General features: G+C 36.4%; 2 protein-coding genes across 7 annotated transcripts; one reads left to right on the top strand and one right to left on the bottom strand.

The window, feature by feature from the left end:
- The first annotated feature begins 2,082 nt into the window (after positions 1 to 2,082).
- LOC114194931 lies at positions 2,083 to 2,817 on the top strand. Its single transcript, XM_028085333.1, has 3 exons — positions 2,083 to 2,266; positions 2,464 to 2,519; positions 2,599 to 2,817. The coding sequence occupies exons 1-3, from the start codon at positions 2,083 to 2,085 to the stop codon at positions 2,815 to 2,817; spliced, it is 459 nt and encodes a 152-aa protein (XP_027941134.1).
- A 1,446-nt stretch (positions 2,818 to 4,263) lies between these two features.
- Positions 4,264 to 27,288, bottom strand: LOC114194238. 6 transcript variants are annotated; one of them, XM_028084356.1, is made up of 13 exons: positions 26,935 to 27,282; positions 26,677 to 26,836; positions 22,968 to 23,066; positions 22,734 to 22,865; positions 22,550 to 22,618; positions 22,379 to 22,475; positions 22,200 to 22,302; positions 18,702 to 18,912; positions 10,374 to 10,520; positions 7,169 to 7,300; positions 4,961 to 5,041; positions 4,676 to 4,792; positions 4,264 to 4,499 (listed from the first exon to the last, which is right to left on the bottom strand). In XM_028084356.1, the coding sequence occupies exons 2-13, from the start codon at positions 26,794 to 26,796 to the stop codon at positions 4,416 to 4,418; spliced, it is 1,392 nt and encodes a 463-aa protein (XP_027940157.1). In that variant the 5' UTR covers positions 26,797 to 26,836; positions 26,935 to 27,282; the 3' UTR covers positions 4,264 to 4,415. The 6 variants fall into 6 exon arrangements, with proteins under 6 accessions (XP_027940157.1, XP_027940158.1, XP_027940155.1 ...); XM_028084357.1 differs by having other exon boundaries at positions 22,968 to 23,046; positions 26,672 to 26,836; positions 26,935 to 27,281; XM_028084354.1 differs by having other exon boundaries at positions 26,672 to 26,836; positions 26,935 to 27,280.
- Positions 27,289 to 27,896: the final 608 nt, after the last annotated feature.

The following is a 27,896-nucleotide window of genomic DNA, read 5'->3' on the forward strand; positions in this document are numbered from 1 at the left end:
GCATAATACATGAGAGAACCCCTCCATACACATCACAACACAATGGTATTGCAGAGAGGAGAAATAAAACTTTTCTCAATATGGTATGATGCATGCTTAAAAGCAAAAATGAGCCTCCTTTTTTCGGGGGAGAAGTTGTGTCAGTAGCTGCCTATGTCTTGAATAAATCACCTACCATGAGGCTAGTAGGTGTGATGCCTAAAGAAGCTTGGATTGGACATAAGCCAGATGTTACAAACATGAGAATTTTCGGATCCTTATGCTTTCAACATGTGTTAGACAAGGTGAGAGGAAAATTGGATAACAAATGGCTACCTTTGTTTAAGATTGGTTACCATTCCATTAGGGGGTCATGTTTGATCATGTAACTAGAAGGGTATCAATCAATAGAGATGTTGTGGTTGATGAAAAATCTTGCTAGGAGTGGAAATTTGTTGGTGAAGAAAGTGAACAGGGTGACATCCACGATATCATTAAATGATGAATCTCCATGAGTTGAAAGTGTCACAAATCTGCATGAATCTAATCAACCAACAAGGAAATCATATCGAGTCACTTAGCCACTTGCACGCTTCAAAGACTATGAAGTACTCAATGTCTTTGCAGTCACATATGAAGGAAACTTTGTGCACTCTACATTGATGGCTGAATCAAAATTTATTGAGTTTAGTGATGCTATACAAAGTGAGAAGTGGCTGACAACTATGAAGGAGGAAATTTATTTTGTAGAGAGGAATCAGACTTGGACACTTGTTGAATTACCTCAAAATAGGAGACTTACAACATTAAAGTGGGTGTACAAGGTGAAGGTAAATCCTAAAGGAGAGGTTGTGTGGTACAAGGCAAGGCTTGTAGTAAAGGGTTTCTTGCAAAAAGTTGGACTAGATTATAGAGATATATATGCTCTAGTGGCCAGAATGGAGATAATGCGAATCATAGTGATTGTTACAACCTACAAAAGTTGGTCTTTACACAACTAGATGTCAAATCTACCTTCTTAAATGGTATTCTCGAAGAGGAAATCTATGTAGTGCAGCCACAGGGTTTTGAAGTCAAAGGATAAGAAAACAAAGTGTACAAGCTAAACAAAGCCTTGTATAGACACAAGCAAGCTCCAAGAGCTTGGAATCACATGATTGACATGTTCTTGCAGAAAATTAGTTTTGAAAGATGTGTATTTGAACAAGGTGTATATGTAAAGTGTTGGAACCGTGAGATGAAGGAAGAAAAACTCCTTGTACGCCTTTACGTTGATGATATGCTAGTTAATGGAAGCAACACAGATTTGATTAGCGAATTTAAATCTCAAATGCTTAGTGAGTTCGAGATGAGTGGTGATAGTTTCTTCTTGTCTCCATTGAAGCTTGCATGAAGAATGGAAAGTCCATGGATGGTGTTGGACGCGAAAGCATGAAGGAAAGGAGCTTACGGTGTTTGGTTTGGTGTAGGTGAAAGGATTCTTAAGAGAGGTGAGGCCAACTCCTAAGGAAGAAGACTAGAGTAAACTAGAGAAGAGTTTACTCTAAGGTGAGCTTAAAAGAGATTTGTGCACAAATTTGGGCAGCAGTTCATTACTCAATTTCAAGCTGAAAAATACATGTCCAAAGCCTTCGATTTATAGGCTAAAATGAGACCAAGGAGTCTCCAAAAAGTGAAGGGAAAAATGAGTCTAGAAAGTTGAATTTTGGAGCCAAAAAGGAGCATGTGGGAGGTGTGACTTGCCACCTAAGCAAGTCACACTTGTCTTGCCATGGGAAGCTAACTCTCATCCTTGGAGAGCAAGTTTGAGAAGCTTCTAGGCTTTTCCAGAGTAGACACACTACTCTTGGCCCATTTGGCCCAATTCCCCATTTTGCTCCAAAATTACTTCTAAAGCCCAATTTCTTCTAAGGCCCAATACATGGCCCAAAGAAAACCCTATTCTACTGGGCCCAAAATACAAAGCCCAAAATAAAATTCTAATCTAGTATTTACAGGCAAAGAGTCCTAGGCTAGGTCTTCACATCTTCCTTGGCTCATGTGAAGTTCATCTTAAGCCTTGCATGCGCATTTAAGGCCCATTCCTCTTATATTCTCCTAGACATGGCTCTTGTTGTTGTAGGAGAGCTCAACTACGTTCTTTGTATTGAATTTCAACACACGAAATTTGGCACCATCATGCACCAAACTAAGTATGCAAGAGCCTTATTGTCCAAATTTGGAATGCAGAATTGTAACTCTACCGCTACATCAATTGAGACTAGTTTGAAGTTGGGAAAGGAACCAGGTAAGGAACAAGTAGATCACACTAGTTTAGAAGAATTGTAGGGATTTTGAGGTACTTATGCAGCACTAGACTATGGAGTTGGTCTAATAAGTAGATTCATGCAAGAACCAAAGTTGTCTAACATGAATGCTTCCAAAAGGATACTCTTATACATACATGGCGCTTGTGATTATGACATTATGTTTCCTGAGAAAAAGTCAGAAGGAGGACTGGAGTTGATTGGTGTGGAGATAAGGAGGATAAGAACCGTTGGGTATGTGTTCTACTATGGAGGAGCACTTATGTCCTAGAACTCTACGAAAGAACATGTTGTGGCATTGTCTTCTTGTTAGGCTAAACATATAGTAGCATCACAAGCTGCTTGGCTCAGAATGTTGTTGAAGGAGTTAAAGGCAGAATTGGTTCAACAACCAAAGCTTCTTGTGGACAACAAGTCTGCAATAGACTTGGCTAAACACCCAACTTCTCATGGAAGAAGCAAACATATTGAGACCAAGTTTCACTTCTTATATGAACAAGTCAACAATGGAAAACTTGATGTTGACTATTGAAAATCTGAGGTACAGTTGGTGAATTGTTTACCAAGGCACTCAAAACTAAGAGGTTCAGAAATGTGAGAGACTTGATTGGTGTTTTCCGAATTTTGGCTCAAGGGGGACATGTTAGGAATTAAACAAAATTAAAACGATACAGTTTTTTCCACTTTAAGTGTATCTACTACTTTGTCTTTTCCTTGTATATAAACTGCCATTATGCCGTTTCCTTTTGTGTGAAATATACGAGACTTTCTTTTCCTCTCTGTCTAAAAGCCTACGTTACAGGGAGTTCTTGTACAAGGCGTGAGGTGAGGGACTTCTTCATCTTCATCAACTTGTGCCTTCTCCTTTTGTTTTGTACATGGAGAAAGAACCATGTCTTCTCAGTGATGCTTGGATGCACAGAGCCATATGCAAAGAGTTTGCCCAAAGCATGACTTTGATCCTTGATAGCATGCATGTGGTTCTTGCATTGGCACCTTGAGCGTCATCTGAAGTTTGAACAGATCAACATGATCCTTCCATTCTTCATAATCATCACTTTTTTAGAGATGGACAAGATTGAGCTCATAAGTGACTTACGAATCGAAGGTAGGATTACGTAAACTTTGATGCTCACAACAATCATTTCCATTATTCTAACAGAAAGACCAAATGGAATGTCATTGTCGTATATCGCGTTCATCTCCCAAACGCCAGCATTAGATGGGAAACTCCATTTGTTGGGTTCCTTGTGCAACATGATCAAGGATCTTTTGGTGAGGATAGTGACCTGGCCTTCATGAAAGATCGCAAAGCATCAACTTAAAAGACGGTTGTGAAAATATAACAGAATTAACTACTTAGTTAAACAATGAAACACGTTCATCCACTAAATCATTCTACTATATGGATTTTGAACTTGAGAGCTTATGTACCTACTTCTATCCAAGATATACAACAATACATATATAGCATAATAATTTAAAATTATAGCAAATTAGATTATCCCACATAACTCAGGTACATATATATGGTTATAATTGAATGAATAACAAATATTCAGGGATCAGTCATAAATTTTATTTATTTAAATATCTTTTGGATATTTCAGTATAAAAAAGTACTCACCAAATTCTCTTATTCACCTTTGTACTCATATTATATGATATTACATATTCGTCAAAAAATAAATAGATCTTTCTCATCTTCAACGACTCAAGAATCAATCCCTAAAAGTATAAAGTCAGCATTAAGAATATCTCCAACTAAAGAAAACACGCTGCTTTCGAATAACAATATTTATTTTAAATTATCCTAAAAGATTGCTGTTACAAAACTTTTATTAAGAAATGTTCTTTCATTTTAATAAATTGATTTTCCAATAAAAAAAAATTATTCAGATTGAAGGGATTTGTAATTTTTTTAAGTGTAATGCTTTTAATTTTCCGACTCCTTAAAAACAGAGCATAGATACCCAAATTAAATTACCAACACCAAAGGAATTGATTGGAAATTTTGGAAAGCACAACCTTGTTAGCTTTTACTATCTTAAGGCTCGACTGTGTCCACTATACGTGGTATCCCATATAATATTAATAACTAATATATTGTACATTTAATCACAAATTCTATTAAGTGGATGAGATCTGGTGCTTGGAAAGTTGCACTTGCCGACGACCCAAAGAGTATGCTGAGACTATCCAGAACAAACAAACCTACAGAATGGGAAAATACACGTTAGTCTTGCCCAGATAAAAAACAAAAGAAAGGAAAAACATGTACGAGTATTGAGAACTAATTGAGATAATCGGTATATTTTTTCTATTTTTATTTTTAGGATTCTTAAAAACTGGAAAGGAATATATGGTGAGTATGACAGGTTTAAACATACAGGCAGGCCATAAAGGGAAACTGTTGATGGGTTCCCGTTGAGAGTACCAAAAAGCACTTTGTACATTCCAGCTGCTGCAGCATCTCCAAGTCTTTGAACCAGGACATCTATGCATACCTGCGGCACAAATTTGGCCATTGACATGTGAGTTCATTTTATGCACCATCTAGAAATGTCCAAGAAATATATATAGGATGTATAATAATGTTACAGCAGTGAAGAAATTGGCTCTCTAAATTGAAATAGCAGAAAATAAGGAAGGAAGGAAACAGAAGATTGTCGTACTTTGGCTTTATACTTCTCATCCTCTGAAACAACGGTAAATAAAAGTTCTCTTCCTGGCCTTGTCACAACATATGTAACAACCTGCAATGTTGTCACACATGATCATGAATCCAAAAAAGTGTGCAGCAGTTAATTTCACCGACAGTTTACTATTTTATATTGTGAGTAGCAGGTCACGGTCATGAATTTCTCCAAAGGATGAATGAGTATGGCGTATAATGTTGAGAGAAAGGTAAGAACTGCATATGCTGAAAAACCTGTTTTAACTACACAACAAACTCAATACTTCTATAATGAATGTAAGAAATACAGAAACACAAATTCCTAAATAATTACTTTATTTAATTACGGGACCCTACCTTTTATCCACCCGGTCAAGGAAAGCACTGTCTGGCACATGGCAGATTAACTAATTTCTGGACTGAGACAGGGCTCCTGACTCTGTTGCCAAGATGTCGAATATCCACAGGAACATAAACAGTCAGCTTAAAGCAAAGGACTCGAATTTGATCTTCTAAACAAATCATGGCAAATACCTTCCTTCATGCCACAAGACATTCAACATCAAATCAGGCATGCTATTATTCCTATGGTTGATTGATAAGCACGATACTATTAGATGGAAGTTTACTAAAAATGGTGATTTATCTATCAAGGATGTTATCTACATATTCACTAGACTAAACCGATTGTGCCATAGGGAAACAGAATCTGGAACAAAGATATTACTCCTTCCAAACCTTTACTCTTCAGAGACTTTTGCATGATGTTACGTAAGAATGACCTATCTAGGAAACTTGGACTTAATGTGATATCATTTTCTCCTCGTTGCTATGATACCACTGAAACTGCTAATCACTTATTTTAGGATGTCCCTCTGCAGCTAGGTTGGGGACCAGGCTTATAAAAATAACTAACCAAAGACTGGACACTACCAGCATTATGGGAATTATACAGCCTAATGGAAATTGTGGCAAACTGGTGCTGGCAATAATGTTTTCCGCTATTACACATTATTGTAGAAATTGGGCATAGCGGAATAAATTTTAGTTTGAGAGGAAGCATATTCACATCAGCATATGAAAAACAACACCTATGTGAATCTCTCTGGCTCTTTGGCAACAAGTAACATGCACTCTAGCAGATGAGTTCAAAATTATCAAGGCATTTTCAGTTTCTTGCAAGCCTAGGAAAGCTGATAAAATTATCCAAGTAGATTGAACTCCTCCTGAAACAGGGATCGAATGTAATACAGACAGAGCTTACGCTAAGCATGGAAATAAATTAGCATGTAGTGGTACCTTTAGGAATTTTATATCAGATTTTATGGGCTGTTTTGCAAACCTTTACAAATATAATCAGCCATTGAAGCACAGCTCACGGGTATTGAGACTACTATTCAAAAAGGGTTGGAGAACTCTCTGGATTGAACTAGTCTATGTTTACCGTGAAATCTTTCAGTGACAACAATTTAGTTCCTTGGAATTTAAGCAATAGATGGCACAAACTTTAGAGTTAATTTAAGAGTATACAAATTCAGATTTTCCGGTATTTTCAGGGAGGAAAATAGGTGTGCCTGATGATTTAACAGCTTATTGTTTGATAACTTCTGTTTTATCTTGTGGGATGGTTTTGCCTCTTGCATTAATTTCTGACTTTTGTTGGTAGAGGTGTGAGTTTCCACATTTTAGATTTTTAGTCAATTTGGTTCAACCCCATAACTTTTATATTTCTTTTTCTCGTTATTCATAAATCTAAGAAGGTTGCATAGGATTGATACAAGTTGTTGAACCAATCTAGTTAGGTTTGCAACTTGTATAGTAATGCTATAGCCTTCTTTTCCTTTGACTAAAAATAGGAACCTACCATTTTGCATAATAACGGACCTTTAGAAAACACCCAGGTCCCATGCACCAGGATTGTTAAAAGAGAAACATAGTAAAGGAACTCTGATTCAGTTAAAACATCTGCAGTTAATCATATGCATTACTAATGGGAATGTCTCTGGGCAGTTATTTTCTTAAGTGACAATAATACACCTAAATATATATGCTCCTCCAAGCAAATACGAATGGAGGTAATATGCAATGTACCATGATTATCACACACGGTGTCCTTGATTGACAATCATGCACTCTAAATTTTGTTTCAACATTGTTGAATTCTGTTAAAAAAGGAACCAATATTTGTTAAGTTGTAGAGAATAACCTTTCTTAATGTCTCACAAATGGCAACCACCACCCAATTTGGCCAGACAGCCAGCGTAACTAAATTTACGAAGCCAACAAACGGTGTTGCACATATAGCTATAGTCACCCCAGCAACAGTAAGAATGCGTCCCTGTACAAGCAATACATAGTTAACGTTAGTAATATGAATCATTAATACTAACAAGAAAGAATAAAAATCATGACTGAACTTTTTTCACTGTAAATATTATCTCTTCAAGAAATACGCACTGATAATCGATTATCCCTGTTAGTTTTGAATTTGTCTTCTCAGCTTCTTGACCTAGATTTTGAATCTCTTAAATCAAACTCTTTTCCTCTTGCGAAATCGCCCTTTTAAGAATCAGAGTTCAAGTGTTGTGACTACAAAGCGTTTCTCTGAGCATTCTTAAAAATTGCTTTGAAAAGCCTAGTGAGGGTAGAGCGATAACTTTTCCTAAGTGGGATCTTGGGAGATTGGATGTTGCTGCTGTTGCTAGGAAAGTTGGTCATCCTCTATGTGATTCAAAGGAAGTGTTTTTTCATATCTTGTGTCTTCAAGAGAGGAATTTTCTAAACCTTTACTCTCTTAATCTGATTGTATAGTGATTATTTCTAAATGATTGAGTTAATCTCTTTGTTTAAAAGATTAACAACTATATGTAGCGTCTTTTGATCCGAACCGGTATAAATATTTGTGTTGATATTCTTCCCTATACTCTTTAAATTATCTGCACTTGCGTTTAAAGGAAATGAGACTTTAATTTAAACAATAAAATTTTGGGAAAATTTTTTAAAGTATTAATTTTACTAATAAACCAATTCACCCCCTCTTTGTTTTTATTCTTTAAAAAATCATTCCGCTGCACGATTATAACCGTTATAAATGTATAACCCCATGTATTCTATACACATTTAGGATTCAGCCTATGCCTCTCTTTTATTTTAACATGGTATCTAGAAGTAGGCTTAATCCTTTGACACCCGAGTGAACCTACTATTCAATAGTGCTAAATTTACTTTTTTTCTCTGGAAATTGGTTTTTTTAGTTCTGATGTTATTTTTAGCCATTGTTTTTCGCGACCATTGTGCTACCACCACCCAATCTGGTCTCCCCATCGTGTTGCCACCATTGCCATCATTTGGATCAGCAACACCACGGTTTTGCTTGTCCCGGCTAGTTGTGCCTTAAGGGTTGTATTTATAATAAAGAAAATATGGATTAAGCCCAAAATACACATGAAAAATAATAACCATAAAAACAGAAAATATGAAAGAGATAAGATATCTAATGATCTATCTTAACAAATGACATCCACTCACCAACTTGAGGGGGGGCGAAAGAATCCCATGATTTATGCTGCAGTCCAGTTAATATTTCCATGTACAGTTTTAATTACATAATTAGAAGATTTAATTGCATTCCATACTTAAGAGGATAATTAGGAGGTTTACTGGGCTGACAGTATCTTTTATATTTATAGTAGAGGATCATTGATCCTGAATTGTCGTTAAAGACTAAGACTATATCCATCACAAATTAGGATTTCCACTTATTATGTCTTTGTATTCTATTTAAGAGAAATTGCTCCTCTATGAATAATACCAGAAACAGTTTTTCTGACAGATACTTCGTGGAAAACCACTTTACAAGGATATCATGCTCATACAACTATTGCTAAAAACAGATAATAAAATGCAGCTGAATCCAATCTATTCAGCAGCGATGCAGTTGTTTTCGAAAAATTGCTTAAAAAGGGTCTTCAAATACCGGTACACACTTCCACTACTACACTAGCTCAAAAAGATAATCATTTTGTTGGTTTTCATGTCATCCACCAGAAAATAAGCTCTTGGATTGTTGATTTTGGAACCTCATATCACATGGCTGAAGATATTCATGTATTTAGAAAAGACACCCATTGCCACAATAATTTTATTGTAGATAGAACCACTTCTAAAGTGGTTGGTAAAGGTTTTGTGATTATTTCTGACATCACTCTTGAATCGGTTTTATGTCCCTAAATGGGTCTGCAACATACGGTTCAGCAGTAAATTAACCTGATATTTAAAATGCAAAACTAGATTTCTTCCACACGTGTGAATTTCAGGATCATGACTCAAGTAGGAAGGTTGGCAGTGCAAAGGAATGTTCAGCGCGCTACCATTTCAGGGTAGAAGATCGAAACAAAAACATCAATACTGCTCATGTGTACTGGCTTGATCAATGGATATAGAATACTCCCCTGCAATCGCAAAGAGATTCCTAAGCCTTTCAATATTCTTGAGCCAAATCAAGAATCTGAACGCACACTTGAGCATGGGTGTTCTTTGCATTCTTGGGATGAACTCATTTGTCCATAAAAACAATCTTAGGAAACGGCATAGAGATACCAAGAGTCAACCACAAAAATGTTCCTCATGTCTACTTTACAAGCGGGGACATTCCATAATTATTGTAACAGTATGCATTTTCTTTCCAAAAGGGGTTATCTACTAGCTATTTTTTTTTTTGTAATATGCATCTAGCTCTTATGTTAACAGAAAAAACAATATTGTGAAATAAATGCTATTGGCAACAATTTTTTAAAAGAAAATTATTAAATCAACGGCAACTTCTTATAACTTCCAAAAAGAAAACTAAATCTAAAACCTCATTTAGGTTTTTTACAGCTTCGAAACTTAAAATTAAACCATTCAGATTGGCCTTAATTACCTCGTGAACCAGACTACATGTAACTTTCATCAATAGTTCTATAATTTATTGTTTACCAATGATAGTCATTGTATAATGGTTTGAATTTTGACGTTTGCAAGGTTCTTCCCCGACAGCAATTTGTAATATCTGAGCTGGATCTTCTGGTGGTGAAAGGTCAACACTACCTCATGGAAAAGAAAAATGCAGACCATAGTTGCTAGATCAAGTACTAACGCAGAATATTGAATTATGCTTCTTACTTGTTAACTTACTGTTAGAAAAATATTTTCAAGAATCGCTTCAATGTGAGACCTTATCATTTCATCACAAAATCAGAATCTAGCTTGAGCTCTAAGAATTACCTATGTAAAAAGATGGGTGCTTGTGCTATGCTGAGGGTAATTTTAGAAATGCAAACTTGGAAATCTGTATTTAGTCTACTAGCATTGTCAAATTTTATTATTAGAAAAAGTTTAAACTCAACTGTGAAAGAAAGATGAATATATACCATGAGGAAAAAGTTATTGCAGGAAGAGCTTACCGTCAAGGTCAGCTGTCCACCAAGAATAAAAACAGCAATAAAGCTATTTATCTGGGCAAACAACTTTCTTCTTCCTACAGAGCTGCTAACTGTGGTAGCAATCACACTCACTTTCTGCAATAACAGACTCCAAGCTTCAGAGGAAATATTTACAGACCAATCGGTGCTTGAAAATCCAACTTAAATCAAGCAGAAATAAATATAGCTTCAGAAATTAATCATCAAAAATACGTAATGCTCAAATAGTATTAATTAAATTGTTTGTATGGGTTACACATGTATTTCATTAATAGCTTGCTTGCAATAAACTAGAGGGGTTGTTTGTTATTATAAAAAATAAGTAGCAAATCATGCACAATCAAGAATATATAAATTATATATGTATTATTAGAAACAATTTTATTTATTTCCATATCATATCTTTATTATTAGAGGATACCAAATCTCCTCTACTAATTGTATTGATTTTTCTCTCTGGACAAAAATAAAGAATCCATGTTCTCTCAGAAACACACAATTTCAGTTCAGTGTCTCTCTTTCCTATAGTTTAACATCGAATATAGAGCCTTCTTCAAAACCAGGTTGGCCTGGTGCACGCATTGTCTCCCGAGGGTTCTTTTCTTTTTAACAAACCTTTCTCTAGAAACTAATTTTGAATGGGACTTGCTCTAGTTGGATGTAAAGAATGTCTTCATGGAACTTTAGAAGAAGTGTACCTGGAGATTCCCCCAGGATTTGAAACTCATAGTGGAAGGAATAAGCTAGGATTCTTAACAAAAACCTTTACTGATCTTAAGCAATCTCCAATAGCATGGTTTGGGAGATTTAAAAATCAAGGGTTTTCTTAGGATACAAGCAAAGCTCAGGAGATCCTACTTTCTTCATAAAACGCTTCATTACAGGTAAACTCACTATACTACTAGTCTATTGGATCATATGATTATTGCAATAAATGATAAAATAGAAAAATTAGCTCTAAAGAAAAGGTTGGGAGCTCAAGTTGAAATGAGAGACTAGGGAAAACTTGTTTCCAAGGAAGAAGACACTTTGACCCTGAAAATATATAATGATATAGACTCCGTAAGTTCTCTTATTGGTAAAAAATCTACATTTGGGTACTATATGTTTCCTGGAGAAATTATTCTAACCTAGAGAAGCATCTGTCTATGTGAAAAATCCTATTAAAGTTTCTCAAGGCAGATTTCAAAATCTTGTAGAAAATTGATTGATATCCATTTACCAACTTGAGGAGTGATGTAAATAATGGATATTAGCATGGAAAAGGTAGACACTCAAGGTAGCATGGACAAAATGAAACAACCTATTGATGATATGCAACTGTCAAGATCAAGAAAACGTGTAGCTTTTCCTATTATGAAGTGCTCAATTATTGGAGAGTGCACCAATCACCCTTAATGGGAAATCTCATAGATCAACCTTTGGAAACTATTATAACTACATACAGAAGGAGCATATATTGATAATTACAGATATCAAGATCATTTCTTTATAATGGTTAAAAATCTCACATTGACAAGAAATAATATCAAATTGCAGTATATAAGTAGGGGAAAATCTTACCTTACAAGTGAGTTTTGGGAGATTAAGTTAAGCATAAACCCATTTACTAAGATGGTATCAGAGTCTATCCAGCAAGTTGAGCCTATCGTGCGACCAGCTATTGAGCCGCTGCCAAACTACCCACAAATATTTAGTCCTAAGCTTCTGATGTCCAGTTCTCGATGTGTGAGGTGTGTTGAAGATTCTATGTCGACTAGAGATAAGGTCAAATTATAGGTTTTGTGAAAACAAACCTCTCTTTATAAGTCGGTTTTGTGAGGATAATTTAGGCTTAAACTCAATTCCTGTTTTATTCTAGGATTATATTTTTATCATTAGAGCATGTGAAATCTCCTATATTTACTATATTGATTTATTTTTCTAAATACTAAACAAATCACATGTGTTGTTCCAAAGACATGATTTCAGCGTAGTGCTTCTTTTCTCTTATAGTTTGACTTGATATCTAGAACATCCTGAAAATTGTGTTTGATCAATAGAACCACTTTCTCCAAAGAAATTTTTTTGGGACTTAGATATGTTGAGTCCTTCAAATTGGAGGCACTATTGAGTTTGGTCCTCCAATTAAAACTTTTCATTTTTTAGTCCTTAAATTTTGAGAAGTGCATTTTTTAGTTTACGGAGTTAGATGGAGCTAGTGACATTGATGATGCTGAAAACAGTGGTCTACTCAACCTTTTGTCACATGGATTTTAAAAGAAAGAGTTTTTTGAATGTTTTGTACCTAATGCAGACCACACGGTATGTATTTATACTAATTTACATAATCAAATACAATAAACTCTTTCTTAATAATTGGGAATTAAATGCTATTTTCCTAGAACTTGTAACATCAAATGATTAACAAATCTATAATAGCTAATGGCTAATTACATTCTAACACTCCTCCTCGAGTCTGCATATCTGTCATGTGCACCAAGCTTGTTACAAATATTCAAGCTTTACAAAAAATTAAGGTTGTAGACAATGTTGTTGTTGAGAAATAAGAGAATAGGATTTGAGATTAATCTCCCTTGTGTATAAACCACACATAGAGTAATCTATTTATAATAGAGAGATGTACAATTAAAAAGAGTAACTAAAAATAAATAGAGTAAATAGAAGATATTGTTTGATATTGTGATTAACAATATCTAACAATATCTTAATAATATCAAACAATATCTAAACAATATCTAACAGTTGTAAAGATGACGAACATCATTGGAATAAAGTCTCTGGGCTTTGTTTCAGACGTCATAATAGGTAGTAAAATCTTGATAGTGGGGCTATAATTTCCCATCAATGGAGAACAAGAAAATGCTACACAAAGAGGCATCAATTTGCTTCCATCGAGTTTGATTAGAGCTACGAATATCTTTAGCTTGTTTGGTGAAGTGGTTTTTACAACTGTTAGAATTATTACCTATACCTATTGTATCATTAACCCTATGTGTAGGGTGTTGAGTGTGGGAAACTACCTACTGCCATATCTACTATTGCATGTAATCATGCCTAGTATCTTAGAGTAGTCTTTTCATATCTTTTCATATGTACGTGCTTGCTTCACTATAAATAGAAGAGGAAGAGAGTGGTACTGTTGTCCACTACTCCTATTTTAAAGTCTCAGTCTCAAGTTGGTATCAGAGCGGGTCGATCCCGCTCTGGTTTCTGTCTCAGCTGGTCCGTCACCGCTGTCCGCGGTTGATCGCCGTTAGTCACCGCCGCTGTCCGCGGCTGTCTAAGTTCGGTTAACCTCGTTTCTGAACTACCCAACACTGTCAAACAACTTCTCGCCACTGTCTGCGTCCTCCGGCGCTGTCCGCCACCGTCCGCCGCCGTCCACCGACGCAGTTCCGTCCGGAAACCACCGGATCTGAACCGCCTCTCCGCGCGACAGCCAACCCCGCCAGTGTCGCAGGCAGCGCCGTCGCCACGCGCCTCCACGCGCGTCTTCTCTGTTCGCTGCAGGCAGGCGCGTGCCGCTCACGCGCCGCCTTCCCGTCGCCAGTTCGTCGTCGCGCCACCTCCGTCGCCGTCGCCGGAGCCTCCTCTATCCGTTTTGACCATCAAATCTCTGTTCCGGTGAAGTTCAGTAGCACCTCTTGTGGAAATCGTCCCTTTCGAAGTCGAAAATTGTCACTGTTTCACTGTTTTCGTCACTGTTTTACTGTTTCCGAGATCCTTTCTCTTTATCATGGCCACTGGAGGAACTGGGAGTGCTATTTCATTCTCTGGAAGCCCCTGCATTACGTCCGAGAAACTAAATGGCCAAAATTACTTATCTTGGTCCGCTGCCGTCGAGATGTGGTTTCTCGGTCAAGGACACCACGAACACCTTGAGAAAGATGGCAGCCACGTACCGTCTGAAAAAGCTGAACAGTGGAAACAAGCGGATTTCCAACTATGTGCTCTATTGTGGCAATCGGTGGAACCACGACTTTTGATGTCCCTACGGGCCTTCAAAACTTGCCACTCGTTTTGGAAGCGAACTCAGAATATCTATGCAAATGATATTCAACGCCTCTATGATTCGGCGAACAAGTTGGCATCTATGAAAATGACTAACCATGATATGATGTCATTCATGAATGACGCTCAAGCTGCTGTGGAAGAACTTCGAATGTTCTTGGAAGTCGACTCTCTAGATGAAATGAAGAAAAAGCCGACGAATAGTCCAGTTGTTCAAGAACATGGTGAATCCCCTACTTCAGATTCTTCTCCCTCGTCTCTTGATCCCACGACTCCTGATGAAGGTGATTCAGGTTGGCCCATTGCTCTCAGAAAAGGTACTCGTTCCTCTCGAAATCCACATCCCATTTATAATTTTCTTAGCTATCACCGATTATCGCCTTCCTATTGTTCACTTTTATCCTCAGTGTCTTCTGTTGTTATTCCCAAAAATGTGAATGAAGCACTTGATCATCCTGGATGGCGACAAGCCATGATTGCAGAGATGCAGGCTCTTGAAAGCAATCATACTTGGGAGCTCGTGCCCCTCCCTTTGAGTAAGAAGGTTGTTGGTTGTCGATGGGTGTATGCAATTAAAGTTGGCCCTGATGGTCAGGTTGATCGACTCAAAGCCCGATTGGTTGCAAAAGGGTACACTCAGGTTTATGGCCTTGACTATTGTGACACCTTCTCTCCCGTGGCCAAGATGACTACTATTCGCCTCTTCTTTGCAATGGCAGCAATTCGTCACTGGCCTCTTCATCAATTGGATATCAAAAATGCCTTCCTTCATGGTGATCTTGAGGAGGAAGTTTACATGGAGCAACCTCCTGGGTTTGTTGCTCAGGGGGAGTCTGGTATGGTATGCAAATTGCATCGATCTTTATATGGCCTCAAACAATCACCACGAGCTTGGTTTGGAAAATTCAGCTCCATTGTTCAGAAATTTGGGTTAAGACGCAGTGAGGCAGATCACTCAGTCTTTTACAAACATACCTCTCCTGGGAAATGTGTCTACCTAATAGTATATGTTGATGATATTGTTATTACAGGAAATGATACTACTGGAATATCTCAACTGAAGGAGCACCTGTGTAAACATTTTCAAACCAAGGATCTCGGAAGCCTCAAATACTTCTTGGGCATTGAAGTAGCTCAGTCAAAAGATGGAGTTGTAATCTCTCAAAGGAAATATGCTCTTGATATATTACAAGAAACAGGTATGATTGACTGCAGACCAGTAGAGAGTCCTATGGACCCGAATCAGAAGTTAACAACAGTAGAAGGCGAATTATTCTCCGATCCAGAGAGATATAGGAGGCTCGTTGGAAAGTTAATTTATCTCACTATTACGAGGCCTGATCTATCTTTCGCAGTTGGAATTGTTAGCCAGTTTATGCAGACTCCATGTCTTGGACATTGGAATGCCATCATCCGTATTTTAAGGTACCTCAAGAAGGCTCCAGGACAAGGTTTGCTATATGAAGATAAAGGCAATGTTCAAATCTCTGGGTACTGTGATGCTGATTGGGCAGGCTCTCCTATTGACAGACGCTCTACTACGGGATATTGTGTCCTCCTTGGAGGAAATGTTATCTCTTGGAAAAGTAAGAAGCAAAATGTAGTGGCTCGATCCACCGCTGAAGCTGAATATCGGGCAATGGCGTCTCTCACGTGTGAACTCATATGGGTAAAGCAATTTCTTCGAGAGCTTAACTTCTGTGAAATTCAGACCATGAAGATGTATTGTGACAACCAGGCTGCTCTCCACATTGCATCAAATCCAGTGTTTCATGAGAGAACTAAACACATAGAAATTGACTGCCACTTTGTCCGAGAAAAATTGATGACCAAGGAAATTTGTACTGAGTTCGTTGGGTCAAATGACCAACTTGCAGATGTGTTGACCAAGTCATTAAGGGGACCTCGGATTGAGTTCATTTGTTCCAAGCTTGGTTCATACAATTTGTATGCTCCAGCTTGAGGGGGAGTGTTAGAATTATTACCTATACCTATTGTATCATTAACCCTATGTGTAGGGTGTTGAGTGTGGGAAACTACCTACTGCCATATCTACTATTGCATGTAATCATGCCTAGTATCTTAGAGTAGTCTTTTCATATCTTTTCATATGTACGTGCTTGCTTCACTATAAATAGAAGAGGAAGAGAGTGGTACTGTTGTCCACTACTCCTATTTTAAAGTCTCAGTCTCAAGTACAACCTTGACCCTAGCACCAAACTGGACAGCAGCAGCCCCAGAACTATGGTTGCTTGTTCCGATCAATTTGTCACATGGAATCAGAGCACAAGAATAAAAGTCTTTCCATAAGCGGTATTTGAGTGGGAGTCGTTGAAAACAATGTGAAATAAACTAAAACAAGGTGCTTGGATGTGAGAAAGGAGGCAAGCACACCATCAAGTGGGTAGTGGTGAAAGAAAGGGAAAAACGACAATATCTTATGAGTGTGTGAAACACACATGCCAAGAAGTCATGTGTGAGGTGGCAGAATGGAGCAGCGAACAAAGCTAGGTTGTTGTCGGAGGAGGGCAGTTCTAGTAGCATAGTCACTGAAGGAAAAGAGTGTACAGTGACAAAGGGAAAGGACATGCAATGGCCATGGGTACTGTTCACCAGAGAGTGAACGGGTCTTCTGTCGGTGGTGGTTACTGTTCACCCAGGAGGGAAATAAAGGGATCGAAAAAAAAACTAAAACTACTAATACCATATAAGAAAGAGTTATTTGAATGTTGTGTCTAATGTAGACCACATAGTAAGTATTTATATTAATTTACATAATCAAATACAATAAAATCTTGCCTAATAATCAAGGATCAATTATCCTAATTTCCTAAAATCTATAACCGCTAAGGAATAACAAATTTGTAAGAGCTATTGAGTGCAGTGTTATTGATATCGAATATCAGAAAATATCAGCAACTCAAAAAACCTTTACAAAGTTATATCGGAAACCATAACGGGTTATGACAGAAATATTGTGGTAAAAAAAATATAATACCACCACAAAATCTTTAAAGAAAAAGTAAAGATATTATGTCCAGGAACTCCTCATCATCGGCCATTGCTGGAAAATAGGTATATTATTTGTAAAATAATTATAGTGAAAGTAGAGAAAAAGAAAAAAAATGAAAAAAAAAAAAAGACTTGGCAGTGGCCGCCGACGGCTGTGGCGACCGACGGTGGGAACTGACGGCCGCCGACGGCTGTGGCGACCGGCAGTGGGAACTGACGGTGGCCGACGGTGATAGTAGCTAGCAGTGGTGGCTGGCGGTAGTAACTGCAGTACCATGGTGAAGGAATAATGTGCTTTGCACTTTTGGGTCAAAGAAAAGTAAAAAAAATTTAGGATAAAGAAATTTTATTGCTGTGGCTACATTAACTTAGGTGAAATAATAAAATAGGGTAAAAGAATGAGAGTGAATGGTAAGAAATCTGCAGAGGTTTGTATTTTAATGGGCCAAGCCCAATTTGTTAAACACTAGAAGAAAGGATAATTTAGGGTTTCAAGTTATCTTCTTCCTCCCTCCCACAATGCGTCGCTGCCATTCTTCTACTGCCATTCTCCAAATTCTTCTCTTCTGTTCACGATCATGGTTTTTGCTTTTGGGTCCGAATTTTTCCCCACAACCGTTGTGCCAACGCCACCCGCCATGCCAAGAACGGCCGCCACGAAAAAACCGATTTGCCTCCACCTTGTTGTGGTGGAAGGCTGGGAAACTGTTACCGGTTTCAACCATGGCGCCGCCATGGCAAAAATTTAATAACACTGATTGAGTAACATTGTTTTTTAAAAGTTCATTAAAGGTTTAAATATGTTTTTAATCCTCCAAATTAAGGGCACTATTTCTTTGGGTCCTCCAATAAAAAATTTTCATGTTTTAGTCCTCCCATTTCATTAGCACCACTTCTTAGATTTGGGTTTACCTTGATATGTCTTTCAGAAAATTTGACGAAAAGGAAATGTCAGTAGAATTTTGGTATACAATAGAGTTTTGTTCACATACAAGAGGAGTGTTAGCAACAACAACTCTCGAACACTACCATAGGTTAAAATTGGTTAGAAACTAAATGATTATGAGTGAAACTGAATAAATAAGTGGTACTCAACATAATTCGGATCTTCAATAAATTTCAATCTATAGTAGTGTATCGATCGCATTACTCATTGATACATGACCCTACAAGTTCTAATCATTCAGGCAAACTTGGAATACAAAATGATGAAAACTAAAGATTTTATAGCAGGACAGAAGATTACCTAACCTGAAAATAGAAGAATGAAGAGACAACTGCACTCAACCAGATGAACAATGATACATGTAGCAGGTAGGTTGATGACAATATAAGCCATAGTCCTTCAAATATGGGCCAAATTGGAAGCTTCGCTGAAGTAGATGACTTTGGAGAACCTCTTGGAGTATGTTCAGTCTTTTGAATCTCATCAGTCTTGTTTTCATGATTGGAATCAGATTTTCTATATTCAAGATAAATAAATAAGTATGATTGTATCCCAACTGATGCCATCCATTAAATACACATAAAATTACGCATTTAACTCAAAAACAAAAGTTTAATGAGATGTACGTGATTCCCTCATTTATCAGCTGAGTGTGTTTGTTTTTGACATCTGTTCTTCATAATTAAAATATTTTTTATTTTTTAAAAACTAAAAATGGTGAAATCATGGGACTTTAGGTATAGAGAGAGGAAAATGATACAGTGGATTCCGAAATTGGACAAAGAACAGAAAAATCTTATTGAGAGTCCCTAATTTCGGACCAGTCACCATATGGGTATAGCACCAGATTTGGGTAGAATAGGAAGGATGAATGATTTGGATATTCAAGACATCCAGAAACTCTACCAATCGTCCATTACAAAAACGTGCGAAGCTACTCTCCTTTCACTTATGTGTATCCTCTGACAGGGTCAATAAACTAACAGGTTTCTTAGAGTAACAGTCGCTAGTTTTGATTCTTCTTATTACATAGGTTATCACTCTCCTCTTGATAGACCTGTGCATTTGATACAATTGGTACCAAGAATTAAAAGATTTTACACCACAATACAAAGACGAGATGCAAAGGTAAACAGAGTAAAAGAGAAAACTGCTACTGCAGTAGTTACGAAGTTATTTATGCAACTGCTCAGAAAAAGGGAGAATACAGTCTAAATACTCAAAAGTTTATATTAACTTCATAGATTTCGAAATTGTTGAGAGAAAACTATATAATTTGTCTTATTGATTCTGAAAAGTTTAGGGTTAAGCTCCATAATAGAAGTGTTGACACTATATTTAGAGAGTACTTGAATAATGAGAGAATAGAGAAATATAGTATTAATTACAATCATGCTAATTATATTCTAAACTCATCTATTTGTGATAATCACTTTATCTTAAAAAAAAAAAAAATATGATGAAATGAATGTGAAGATTCTAAGGATATTTTTTCTCAATTACTATAGAGATAGTAGGATATTTTCAGACTAATTATCTCATATTTAGAACACTCTCCCCCAAGTTAATAAATGAATATTGATCATTCTCAACTTACCAACAGGATCTAGAAATCTTAAGGTGTCCCTTAGTGATGATGTATGCTAACTGGAGTCCTATAAGAACATAGGTTGTAACCACTAGACCTTTGTCAAGATTATCTTTGATGAAGTATTTGTTCATTTCAATATATTTGGTCCTATCATACTATATTGTATTATGAGCAATGCTCATGACTGACTTGTTATCATAGTACAATTGCACATGGATGTCATCCGTTATTTTAAAGTCATCTAGTATGATCTTCATCCAAAGTCATTCACATGCACTTTCAGAAGGAGCTTGAAATTCAACTTATGCACTTGAATGCGATATCCTGCCATATATTTTGCTTCTCCAAGACCCCGTACTTTCTGCCTAAGATATACCGTACCCAAAGGTAGACTTTCAGTCAGTAAGGAAACTTACATAGTCTGTATTAGTATATACCTTAAAAGTCAAGTATCTTCTTTCCTGAAAAGTGGCCCCTTTCCTGTCTTGAATTCAAATACCAAGAAAAAATTTCAACTGCTTACATGTCTCTTTCTCTAAAATCATGCATTAACTGGCTTGGCATAGTAACTACATAAGCCATGTTTGGGTCATGTGTGATAAATAAATGTTTTCCTACCAATCTCTAGTTCTATGATTTCGTTCAATATAAACTCTTCAATTTCGACACCTTAGCTTATTTGTTTCTTTAAGGAGATCAAGTACATATTTTCTTAAGGAGAAGGATATTCCCTTTTCTGAATAAGCAACCTATAGTCGAAGGAAATATTTAAGTTTCCTTCGGTGCTAATAAAGGCTAGGCATAATTTTTCTGACATTTTGACATTTTGTACTTCAAAAACTATTTCTACCCTTGCCATCATCTTTGTGGATGAAAGTAGGCAACTCCAACCCTTTTACACAAGAGCAAAGTGGTTCTCATCAACATCGACTGAGTTTTCTCCTCCATTTGACAGTTTCTGTCCTTGATTTCAGGAAGCAGATTCTTTATTTCTCTCATGTGTTATATGCATTCTTCACAATGTCATGTTTGTTCTCAGGTTTGCAATCTCTTTCCTCTGTTCACGACCCATTTCTCCAAAGCACTCCATTATTGCGATCAAAGATATGGCTTGTTGGACCAAAATTGTTAGGAATCAACACTATTTTCAGAGAAGAACAACGAAAAGAAAATCAAAACTTCTTTATTTCAACAAATGCAAAAAAGATGCCAGAAAGGAGCACTCTCCTTTCCACTGGATTATTCCAGTTACAAGTCGCTCGAATCCCCAAAACATCTCACCTTTCACCTTTAAGCTTCTTATTAAAAGGCTCCTACCTACTAACTAACTTTGAGTATAATCCTCCAATCCTCTCTTATTATCAACTTTTTGTGCTTGCTCCTACCTAACAGATTAGGACTCAAGGCTGTTACTAGCAGTAACTATCTAACTATCAGATAAAGTAACACATTATTAAAAATATAAGGGGGTTGTAGGAGTTAATAGGAGAGGGTTGTGATTTAGAAATGTGCAAGGAAAGTAGAACTCCTAACTGTCCACACGTGAAACAGAAATTCCCTGCTACAACTTACAATCATTGCTTTGTATCTTCATCTCTAAGGGATCCCATTATAGTACTCTGTTTTTTTCCTATATTCAGATTCAGTTCTATTAACACGGGCTCTTAAATTACCTTAGAGAAAGACACTGTTCATTTGCATGTAAGAAATTGAAAAGTAAATAGGCAGGAGGCCAGGACATGTACCCACTTCTCCCACTGATTTAATATATAAATTCTGCTAACTAATTTACTGTGTCAGCAAAGAATCCATCTGCAGAGAAAATTAAAAAAAGCACCCCTAGTAATGCGGAAGTAAAACTAGCAGCAACTCCTTTTCTGCATGGATATAAACTACTTAGTATATACACGGAGAAGTTGTCTTCTACTGTTGCAGATCATTGGTTCTCTCCAACACACCAGAATATTGCCACCAAAATATGCCACAATGAACAAATCAGAAATATTGTGATTGACAAATACAATTAGACTATACTGTTCACAGACCTGTAACCAGATTTAAGGGACTGGTTCAAAACAAATTTCTAGTTTTTATGCTCCCCATATTTAAAGGTTAACACATTCCACCAAAATTAAAATAATGGTATATGCCATCCAAAACTTATATGTTTTCACTCATGTATAACTACAAAGAAAGGAATACGTAAAATGACCTAATGGGAGACAATTTTTCTTCTGCATGAGATGTACCACAATTTATCCCTCTTGATGTCTGCGCTGCAAGTTCCATCAACAATGCAGCAAACAAAAGCAAGACTGCAAAACATATGGTTACACGTTATGACAATAAAACTATATGAGAAAAGACTGTTAAGGGAAAATGCAAACTTACATGGGCCAACAAAAGCCATCCCAATGGCAAACAATGACCCAAAAAGTTGTCCAAGGGTGGCACCAGCACCAATAAATCCGAATAATCTTGAACCTGACTGAACCCAGAGTATGTTAAGTAGACCCTAAATAATCCAGACAAAAACAAAAAGTGGTACAGCGCCAAACAAACCTCACTGTCCATCACATCAATTACCCTTGCCCAAGTTGAAGAAATTGTAATTAGATTAAGCAAAGCAACCTACAAAGAATAACATAAACTAGTGAGAAAAAATTTCATCTGAAACAAGGTAACAACAGAATGAAATCAAATTAGACATTAGATTCTAAATGGAAAATAAAATCATCAACCATACCCAAAGAAACAATCCTATACGAACAGAGATATAGAACCATCCATGGTTATCCCAACCAAATGAAGATGTAAGACTGCCTTGGTCACCAATTTTCCTTTCTTCTTTTGAGGGATGGGTCAAGGGCATGGATCCCTAGCAACATAAACCCAATTTAAGACAATAAAAAGCAAGTATTCTGAATTTAACACACAATATAGACCGCAGAAACAACTTCATGTTATACTATTGTCTTACTGTAAAATTGGACTTTGAATATCCAGCTGATGAGGAGTGCCATAGAATAAAGAACAAAATGAGGGATACACTAAAGAACCTGTGTATCAAAAACAAAGCCTGGAATTTCAAGGAGCACCATTACAGATTATATTAATGTAAACATAAAATAATAATTACAGTCTATCATCATAAAAATCCAATTCCCATGCCCAGAAAAACTAAATATGAATGCATTTCACCATAATAGTAATGCTATTATCCTGTTTAGTAGAACTAGAAATTGTAATAACGATTCAAAAACCAGTTTATCTAATTACATCCAATATATTCTGTGATTTTAAGAGACAATTACAGTGCCACATAATAAAATATACCACCCACAATGCTCTTGCAAGCCAAGATTATTAATGGCAGATAACACTTTTTCAGGCCAATATTTAAATGGAAAAAGTAAATTATTAAATGTAATCAAATCGAAATAAATGGGTCGTGTGTTTTAATTCAGTGTTGGAAAGGTTTCTTAATTGTGGTAACCCATTATTGAGGCCTACAAAGTTGATTAACAATTTCTCATAAAAGGTTACCTACAGAGCGAACAATTAGAAAGGCTATATCCAGTGTATGTACTTTGTCTTGTTGATGGTTAAAGAAAAGAAAAGAAATGAAGACTAAGGAAACAATTATAAAGATTTTCAATAACAATGAAAGTATATATAAAAATGTATTTACAATCATTGATAATAGATGGACTAGCCAACTTCATTGCCCATTGAATTCACTTTGAACACAAACTTCTTTTATTCCAACCCAAAATTCAAATATGATGTGAAGGTTACCAATGGGTTGTATGCTCGCATCAAGAAGCTAATACCAAGTAAAGATGTGCAAGAAAAAAATTAATTGAGTTTGCCCTTTATAAAAGTGGAAGTGGACTCTTTGGTTATGACTTTGCCAAAGAATCAAGAAAGATCACAACTCCTGGTGAGATACTTAAACACTTTCATAGAAGCTATTCTAAGTGTTCTAAATTGCTTTAAGTTATAATGTTCAAATTTCAAGTTACTTTCTTTGTCTTATAACTCAATGGTGGAAGAAGTATGGTCACTTAGCTACAAACTTGGAAAATCTAACAATCAAGAGTTTAAACTTAACATGTAGCTCATCAAGATGTGAACTCAATTGGAGTATATTTGAGCAAGTAGCTCATGCCTCATTTCATTAATAACTTTTTGTAGAAAGTAGAAAGAAACTGATTAAAATTATACTTATTCATAACATTGATTCATTCGAAATAGAGAAAAAGAGAAACAAGCTTGCCCATAAAAACTTGCAAGATTTGGTTTACCTAATGAATAACCACCAGCTTGCTCAAAAATACAATATTAGGGATGAAATATATCCTATTGCACTCAATAACATTGATGAGTGCAATGAGTGGTTAGTGGGACAAGTATATTTTAATAATAATAATAATAACGAAGATAGGGAAATGAGTTGTTGGGCTCTTTCAAGGGGAGATAGACCAAGGAGATTTGGGACATATATGTAGCCCAGATACTGACACAAAGGACAAACACGACATAAACATAGATACTACAACACATGTAATCTCCAAAATGTAGGACCCCAGGGACACTGATCTATATATTACATCCTTATGAATTATTTAAAATTGGCAATCAAGATTTATGTATTCAAAATCATCTATAGACAAGGTTAGTCAAATATAACACATCATTATGAATTATTTAAATTGGCAATCAAGATTTATGTATTCAAAATCATCTATACACAAGGTTAGTCAAATATAATGATCTAAACATATTGTTACCAAATACAAAAATAATTAATCCATCTATGTAAAATCCAAAAAGTGAAAAGAAGATATAATTCATTTAAGACATTTCATCCCCTTGATCATCACCACTGAAAAAGACACTTTAGCTGAGATTCATTTAAAGATAAATTAACAACTTAAAACATTCCCACTAGTACATATATAATCTAAATATTCCTAATTATATAGGATTGATTCCTTGTTTCTATAATCATAATAGAAATTTACAAGTTTATGAGAGAAAATTTGTGTACTTGTCCTAATTAACATTGTGTTGTAGTCATGTCATAATCATGTTATAGACCCAAAATAAATGTTTTTTAAATTGGACAATTTACCAATGTGGTATGCGTGTGGGCGTTCGATATGTGTCAGACAAAAAGGCACACAATTTAAGAGGTGTGTCCAAGCTTCATGAGTCATGAACAAACTCATATTAGCAATGTTGTTAAACTCACAAGTAAAATTGCAAACTCAAACAATTCTGCTATCTAGAGGACGAAGCAAGCTGATGTGGAGGTTGAATTGCAAGCGCTACAGATCGGAGCAAATATGCAGGGATGCTCCTAGGATCAAAGGATCGTGGGTCATGTTGATCCTTCAAAATCGAAGAAGACCCACGAGGCATAAATTTCATGAGTCACAACCATCATCAACACCACAGTCCCTATGTTGGCCACCTTAGCAGTCATTGGTGCTCACCGAACTCACAGCCACTGGCGTTCGTCGACCTCACAATGAGCGGCATTCACCACCCTCACAGTCACTGGCGCTCGCCACCCTCATAGTCACTGGCGCTCGCCACCCTCACAATCGTTGGCACTCGCCACCCTTGCACTCCTGACACTCATCAGCCTTGCACTCCTTTCGCACTCCTTGACGCTTATCAACCTCGATGTCCCCAATCTTGCCACCCTCGCAATCACCAATGCTTGTTGCCCTCGCAGTCGCTGACCCTTACATTCTATGTTCTTATCTTCTTCAACTGTTTTTTTGCTTGCGAGTCTCTTCTTTTTGTTGTTCAGCATGCCACTCTGTATGAATTATTTTACTTGTGTTTATGTATTGAATAATATTAAAATTTATTATATTATTTTGTATAAGATATTTTTATATTACTTTTAAGGATACACATGTTTATGAATATAAATTTTCATATACTTGTAACTTTAACGAGTCGAGTTACGATCCTCGAGTTTCAATTTTTCACCCCCTTTCCGATTCCCTTCTGATCCTCTAATTTCACAACATTGCATATAAGAGACCACGACATCATCCTTAACACAAAACCTTAAGGCAATAAGTTTGTGTTTTTTCTCTTAATATGTTGCTTTTTTGGCCTATTTTTATCCAAATGTGAGACTCCAACTCACACTTGACTCCAACAATCTCCTAAGTATGAGTTTCTTCCACATTTTTCAACCAATCAATGTCCTTCATGACTTATTGATGTTCCAATACGAGAACCATCTAACAAGTTCTCTTGATTGTATTTGGCTTAATGGTTCACAGAGTGTGTACTGTGGTCTATGTTTATTAGTATATCGTGTGGAACAGTTATCATTGGTAGATGATTGTGTTGTACTAATATGGATTAGTTGACTGCTGTGTTTTGACATAATAGCTCAACCTTACGAACTTATCATTGGTCATTTATGTATGATTTTAACATGTATCATTATCATACTTTGAGTTCTGATTTATTTTAGTATGAAGATGCAACACGGGCATTGTGTGTAGCAATAGCATGTATGATTGTGTAGCTATTTGCAAGTCTAGTGGCATTTAGTAATTAGTTTAAGATTAAGGGTGGCGGAGGACGGGTAAATGAATCATCAAAACTAAAATCCGCACTTTAGAATGGGCAAGGAGAATAAAGAATTACCTTGCCTTTGGAAAGGTTAGGCAGAGAGAACATGAAAGAAGAAAAGGGCGCAGCAATGAGGGTGAGCAACAGAGACCCCACGAATAGACCCGGCAAATTTGATAACCCCAACGAGATGGCACCATCGTCCCGCAACGGAAGAACCACGAAATAGGCACTCAAAATCTGCAAGAAATGCCTCAAAAAAGTAATAATCAGTTAAAAGAAAAAGAAAGTGGGGAAGAGAAACATCATCAGTGGTTGCCCTGAGCGGAGAAACTCACGAAAAAGAAGCAGAAGAAGGAATGGAGCAGAGCAGAGGTTTCGTGCGGGTGAACCGTGACGAAAACGGAGACGACGGCCTCAAACGTGGACCTTCCCATAGCGTTAGCGTTTCGAATTTCGGAGCAAATGGACGGAGATTTCAGGAAGACCGAGCATTGGTTGCAAACCCCACGTCAAACTCTTGAATCTGATTACACGTGGCAAAATATAATACGAGAGAAGGAGGAGTCTTAAAAAATGTTCGATAGTGTTTCTTACATGGCTAGGGTGGGGTTCGTAGAAGACTATTTTAGAATCGTTACAATTAAAGCATGGAAGCGGTGCATTTAAAAAAATTTGGTCGCTTCGGATACAGAAAGAGATGGTGCAGGATCATGTTGTTCATATGGTTTATGATGTCGATTGTATAATAACATCAGATTTTTGGTGAATTATTTGGGTTTTTTTTTCTAAATTTCCAGATATTGGGCATCTCGAATATATTTCTATTGTGGTGCAATTAAATTTAAATGTAGTAATTCACTCTTTAATAAATGGATATAAATGGATAGTTGAATATTAAACTTGGAATAGCACTCAAAGTCCATCACTATTACTAAGATATAATTGACATCGAGCAAGTCGTAACATCCGAATTTTGTTTTCTAAAATTTATAATTAACCCAAATTACATAATAAAACTTTATTTCTATTTTATTGGAAATCTCAATAGAAAAATCATTATTTTACAATTTATGTTATTGAAAAAAAAAATATAAGTCCAGAAGATTGTCTCTAAACATCTTCCAATATTGATCACTTTGCAGTATTGTGCATCTTCCTCAACTCATCTACGATCATGCGCTCCAACGATTATCACAGGTGCAAGCCAACACCAACAAATATAAGGATGAACTAATATCACCAAACAAAAAGCATAGTTTTTAAAATAAATGTATTCAATGTTTAAAATCCATGACAC

Source organism: Vigna unguiculata, chromosome 8 (assembly GCF_004118075.2).
Source record: "Vigna unguiculata cultivar IT97K-499-35 chromosome 8, ASM411807v1, whole genome shotgun sequence".
NCBI lineage: Eukaryota > Viridiplantae > Streptophyta > Magnoliopsida > Fabales > Fabaceae > Vigna > Vigna unguiculata.

Coding starts and splice junctions, on each gene's coding strand:
- LOC114194238 (XM_028084354.1), bottom strand. CDS start 27,033: ATGGGAAGGTCCACGTTTGAGGCCGTCGTCTCCGTTTTCGTCACGGTT. Junction 26,837..26,934: donor CCTTCTTCTGCTTCTTTTTC/GTGAGTTTCTCC, acceptor CATTTCTTGCAG/ATTTTGAGTGCCTATTTCGT. Junction 4,500..4,675: donor TTTCCCTTTATGGCCTGCCT/GTATGTTTAAAC, acceptor CCCATTCTGTAG/GTTTGTTTGTTCTGGATAGT.
- LOC114194931 (XM_028085333.1), top strand. CDS start 2,083: ATGGCTCTTGTTGTTGTAGGAGAGCTCAACTACGTTCTTTGTATTGAA. Junction 2,267..2,463: donor GAAGTTGGGAAAGGAACCAG/GTAAGGAACAAG, acceptor CCTGAGAAAAAG/TCAGAAGGAGGACTGGAGTT. Junction 2,520..2,598: donor AGGAGGATAAGAACCGTTGG/GTATGTGTTCTA, acceptor TCTTCTTGTTAG/GCTAAACATATAGTAGCATC.